The 5446-nt window shown below is 35.3% G+C and overlaps 1 protein-coding gene across 1 annotated transcript; it reads right to left on the minus strand.

The window, feature by feature from the left end:
* Nucleotides 1-1194: 1194 nt before the first annotated feature.
* LOC105773411 (protein ALTERED PHOSPHATE STARVATION RESPONSE 1) lies at nt 1195-4526 on the minus strand. Its single transcript, XM_012595284.2, has 4 exons — nt 3310-4526; nt 2693-2868; nt 2309-2532; nt 1195-2121 (listed from the first exon to the last, which is right to left on the minus strand). Exons 1-4 carry the CDS (start codon nt 4289-4291, stop codon nt 1323-1325), a joined length of 2181 nt encoding a protein of 726 aa, XP_012450738.1. The 5' UTR covers nt 4292-4526; the 3' UTR covers nt 1195-1322.
* Nucleotides 4527-5446: the final 920 nt, after the last annotated feature.

The following is a 5446-nucleotide window of genomic DNA, read 5'->3' on the forward strand; positions in this document are numbered from 1 at the left end:
TTTAGTCTTCACCCGATTTTTTATACTTCTTGTTTTGATTTTATTCAATAAAAAAATTATTACATTCATCCCATCTCAATTCCTTTCTAATTTTTATCCGACTCTTCTTGAAATATTAAATAATTTTATATACAAATCAAACAGAAATATATTTTAAAATTTTATAAAATAAAAATCCAATAAAATATATAAAATAGTTAAAACGTTACAAAGTCTTGTAAAGCTTTTTATTAATTTTAATTGGAAATAAAATTAAAAGAAAAAAAATAAAGAAAAGGTAAGAAAAAAAGAGATTTTATATAAATGATTAATATGTAGTTTACAACTTGAATTTATCTAAAAATATCTTGAACTTGAATTTATTTTAAAGTATCTTTAGTTCCTATTTACATCTGAATTTGTTTTCATGTTATACATTGTCTCAATTTGTTAACAACATTAACTTTTAAAAATTAACATATAATTTGCCTCATAAACTTGAATTTGTCCAAAAATACTTAGTTGATACTTGAACTTATTCAAAAATTTTACTTTTAAAATTAATTTATATATTTTAAAATTTTTAATTTATATCCATCCCATATCGTATTGAGAAACTACCATATATCATCATAGAATTGGCCATCGATATTGCATCTACATAAACTAATGGTATTAGTAGGAAAGTACCAACTTGAGTAACGAAATATAAGTTCAAATACCAATTAAGTATAAAAAAAAATTTAAGTATCAATTAAATAAGATAAAATTGACATACTATGGGTATACCTATAAATGAAATAACTGTGATTTTAAAGACGGTGAATAGAAAATATTAAAAAAAATTAAGGTTGTTTAGCTGCTTTTAAGAGTCAAAAAGTTCAGCAGCCGAAAGAATGTTTCCTTTGACAAGCTAGTAATGGCAAAAACACTATGGTAAATCTAGTTTCCTAGTAATTGGATTAAAGTTTGATGATCAACTATAAAGTCGCCATCGTAGTTAATGCGGTCCTTGCAACTTGATATATTGGACTGTAAAAAGTAATCCCATTATTTACCAAATTATCCCCCAAAAAAACAATCATTAAATGGATGTTAAAGCCAGACCCAAAATTAGTAAAATCATGTAGACCACTTCACCTAACATTCATGAGTAATGAATATCAAAGCTGCTGATGGTCCAGTGACAAATTTTCATGCAACTTTGAATTCAAATTATAAGGACATAAATAATAGATTGCTATATTGCATTGCTAAGAGGTACTGTTTACCCTAAAAGCTGCAGTTCACTAAAAGATACTATAAGTTAATAGGAAATTGCCAACAAGAGGTGGTGAGGTATGTTATGACGGGGCACCATTTGTTTTTTGTGACTGAGTGACACTCCTTAACTTTTCATAAGCTTCAGAGCAGGCGTGAGAATAGTCCGACAATGCGCGGAATATCTCAGGCAACCGGATTTTAAGACTTCCAATAGATTTCTCTCGCACTTGAATGCAGTGTTTTTTGTGAGCTTCGGCTTCCTCTTCCAACCTCTTTTTCAAGCTCTCGACCACAAGCTGCCTCTCGGAGACAGGATCCTTTGCATTTGCGTCTTCACCTGCATCTATTTCATCCAAAGCAGATCTTCGTTGCTTGTACTTGTGATACCATTCCTCGAATGCCTGGCTCTTGCGCAAGAATTCCTTCCTAGTTTCCTCGCATTTTTCTTTTAGCTTCATCTCTTCGTCTTGATGGATGATTATTGTTTTTATCACTGCAGCGAATGAAGAGATAGCGGATTTGGCAACCTCGTCAGGAAGCTTTTCAAGACAATCGTGCCATGCGTGAAGGAGTGCTTGGATGGGAGGATTCTGCGCTCGTGGAGGAGATGAGATTTTCTCTTTCAAGCTGCTTTCGATAGGGATGAGATTCAACTTTAACCAGTTGTTGAGAGCTAGGATGTATTGCTTTTGATTAGTCACAAGCTTATTAAATTGCGAATGCCACTCTTGGACAACGTTATGAAGTTGGATGGTCCAGTCGTGGTGCTGCTTTGTTGTTTCTTTGGAACTGAGGGCAACGTCAAGAGACTTAAGCTTTTCAACAACCTTGAGTTGCCTATCATGATGTATGCACATGCTTGCCCACATGTTAGCCATCCTGCAAATTAGATGTCAAAATTTATGGTCATGATTAAATTCAATTCAAGCCATTGGCAATGAGTTGGCCTCTTAATCTGAACAGGCAACACAAACAGTCCTGGATAAGCTTATGAAGTAAAGATGCCAATTACAGCAATATTAGAACCAATATACAGTTTTCTAGATATTTTCATAGGAAAACATACCCATCAACAAGCATAACAAGTTTCGGATATAACTGCTCATCACGTAATCGATTGACTTCCGACACTGTTGAATCCATGGACTGCATGTCAACTATGTACCTTGTATGCAAATGACTTACAGCCGCCTTTGTTTTCTCCAATGATTCAGCAGTAGCGCCACGTTTCTTCTGCTTGTTTAACCAAGCTACCTTCCTTTTATACTCGAGCTTCATCAGCTCTCCTTGCTACAATCGGGACCAAATTTTCATAACATTCAGAACAAGTTTAAAGAACAAGCTTAACAACATGCCTATCAACATGGATCGCCATGAAAAGCAGCTGACCATAAAAAAAGAATAAAAAAAGTGAAGAGAGAAACAGATAACCCAGAGTCTTAAAATGTACCTTTACTTCATCATAAAGTTTCTTTTCCCATGCTAGCAACTTATCCAGGACAGTGGCGTGAGACTCGTGCTCTTCAGAATCAAACTCATCCTTCCTGTCTTCAATGTTTGTCATACCTCTGAAAGAACTATTCCATGTAATGACACGCATTACCCTCGCGGAATGATCAATATGTCCTACGATCAGTGAGATCATTACATTAAAGATAAAGCAATTCTCTTTCTAATTGCAACTACAAATTGCAGGACAAGATCTGCACAAAAAATTAATAACTTTTAGATCATTTCAACTATTCCATTTTACTCGATAAAAAATAGCAGCTTTGTTTTGTGGTAAAGAATAAAGTATAAAGATGTAAGGTCAAGGCCAGATTAAAACATAAAGGTAAAGCACAACAAGATCTAAATGCAAAGACACCACTTTACACAAAAAGTCCATTAAATCATTTAAAAATACAAAAAAGAAAAATTTCCCCCAGATCCAAACAGTCGTTCACATAAAATTGCAGTGAAAACCTAAATTTATGAAATTCAACTAGGTGCAGAACAGGAAACAGGGAAAACCTAAACTCTCACAATCAAAACATATTAGGCAACTTAGAAAAGCAAGCAGGTTACCTCGATTATCAGCAAAATTGGAATGATAATGCAACCTGGTAGCCTCCAGCATCTTAGAAACCTCTTGAGCACTCTCTGAGCATTTCAAGAAATGGTCATCAATCTCATTCAAAACCAGCATCAAATTCACACTAGAAACGGTCTTCACCATTCGCCTGAAATCTGCCGGAGCCGTTTTCGAATGCTCCATCTGTACCTGTTGTTTCCCCTTCACATCATCCTCCACCGCCACCTTCTCCGGCCTCTCCGGAGTCTTGGGCTCAATCTCACTATCGGCTCCGCCATGGCTATTAAACCCCACACCACCCACATTGTTAGCGAAAGGTTCAGCATTTCTACCCTCGGTCTCGTTGTCATTGTTGTCCAAATCCAAGCTCGGACCCGGCATGTTATTGTCGACCATAAAGAAGTAATCCCAAGCCATGTGTTTAGCTTCCGGCATCGGCGGCGGGTGGTGGGTCACATTGTTGTTCTCCAATGTCGACGCCGTCATATCTTCCCCATTAGGCCCTCGTGAGTCTTTCCTGAGACCTTCATTATGATTTTTTTCAAGCACCTCTTTTTCTAAATGATTTTCTTCTTCTTCTTCTTCAATAGCGAGAGAAGAATCGAACTCCTTGCGACTCTTGATGGGCATTTCTGGCATGCTGAGGGCGCGTTTGATGGGAGCGACGGGGCTAGGGGAGAAGTTAGGAAGCGGAGGAGGTGGAGGAAGGTTGTCCATCATAGGAGGCGGAGGAGGCGGAGGAGGAGTGGAGTCAAGTGGAGGAATCCCACGTGGTTGTTCTTCGAGGGGCTCTTCAGCTTCCCCATGACCGTAGTCACTCAAGGCAGCGCCGGTGTTCTTCAACGAAATGGCGTACCCAGAGTGACCGGCGGCGAAGGCGTTTCGAGTTACGACCGCATCTTTCATCAAGTTCTTCCGGTCCTTGCATCGAACCACCGATTCTTCGTTCTCTATTCTGGACTGGGCACACCCCATTTTTAGCAGAAACAATTGGCCCAGTTAGCAACCACCGGCTCCGACAGCCAAATAAACCCAATGCTGCGCCGTTCGCGGTGGTTCTTTCGGCTATTATCTTTAGATATTTCGTTTGGGGATTAGAAATATTGAGAGTGGGATACTGCCAAGGATAGGACAGCGAGAAAACGAGAAGACAAAGGCAAATAGTGCAGCAGAGCAGCGCGGAGCTGAGGCAAAGAGAGTGATGAGAGTGGGGTATATGCATTTGTACTCGCTGTCCTTTTCTCTATATTTTTAAATTAACGGTCACATTATTTTATTTAAAAAAAAGCAATAACGTTTCACGACGGCGTTTTATTGCTGATATATATGGTTACTTCTACTTTTACTCCCTATATTATTTTTATGGTTAAGATATGCAACAAGTCCCTATACTTTTCGAAAATTAAGAATTTAGTCTATATACTTAAATTTTAATAGAATTTAGTCTCTCTATTTTTTAGATTTCAAAATTTAGGTCCAATTATTAATAATTTTAATTTTTTGTTAAATTCGTTGCTTTAATATTTTTCAAATAAAAAATTCACTTAATAGCCATGTAACTAAAAGAAGACTTTGTAATTAACTCGAATTTAACAAAAAATAAAAGTTAACAATGTTTAATAGTTAGACCTGAAATTTAAAATTTTAAAATAGAGAGATTAAATTTTATAAAATAAAAATATAAAGACTAAATTCTCAATTTTCAAGAAATTTGTGGCACATTTTAAACTATTTTATTATACTTCTTTTAAGATAACTTTGATTGGTAATATCTAAAAGAATGAAGATAGCTATTTTAACATAAATACTACATGAAATTTGAATCTGGTTTTAAAAAAAAAACACCTCGAAATCTAAGGTTTTTTTTGTCGGTTATTAGGTTTGGCTTTGTTTTCCTACGAGCTCTTCAATTTTTTTCATTGAAGTTTTTGTGTGAAAATAAGATAGAAACAAATAGATTTTAAGTTTTTCATTAAAAAAAACTTAAATAAATAATATTTAATATTTTTTGGATTTTATTAGTTAAAAGTGTCATGTGTCAAAAATAATTAGTAAAGTATTTTTAAAGTAATTTAAGTAATGGAGCATAATTTAAGTATCACTTATAACTAAAAACAAAATTTAAGGATC

This window comes from Gossypium raimondii, chromosome 6 (assembly GCF_025698545.1).
Source record: "Gossypium raimondii isolate GPD5lz chromosome 6, ASM2569854v1, whole genome shotgun sequence".
NCBI classification, from domain to species: domain Eukaryota; kingdom Viridiplantae; phylum Streptophyta; class Magnoliopsida; order Malvales; family Malvaceae; genus Gossypium; species Gossypium raimondii.

What these genes read in the sequence shown, in the direction of transcription:
- LOC105773411 (XM_012595284.2), bottom strand. Translation starts at nt 4,291, where the DNA reads ATGGGGTGTGCCCAGTCCAGAATAGAGAACGAAGAATCGGTGGTTCGA. An exon ending in CAATTTTGCTGATAATCGAG is followed by an intron (nt 2,869 to 3,309) that starts GTAACCTGCTTG and finishes CACTGATCGTAG; the next exon opens with GACATATTGATCATTCCGCG. An exon ending in AACTTTATGATGAAGTAAAG is followed by an intron (nt 2,533 to 2,692) that starts GTACATTTTAAG and finishes TCCCGATTGTAG; the next exon opens with CAAGGAGAGCTGATGAAGCT.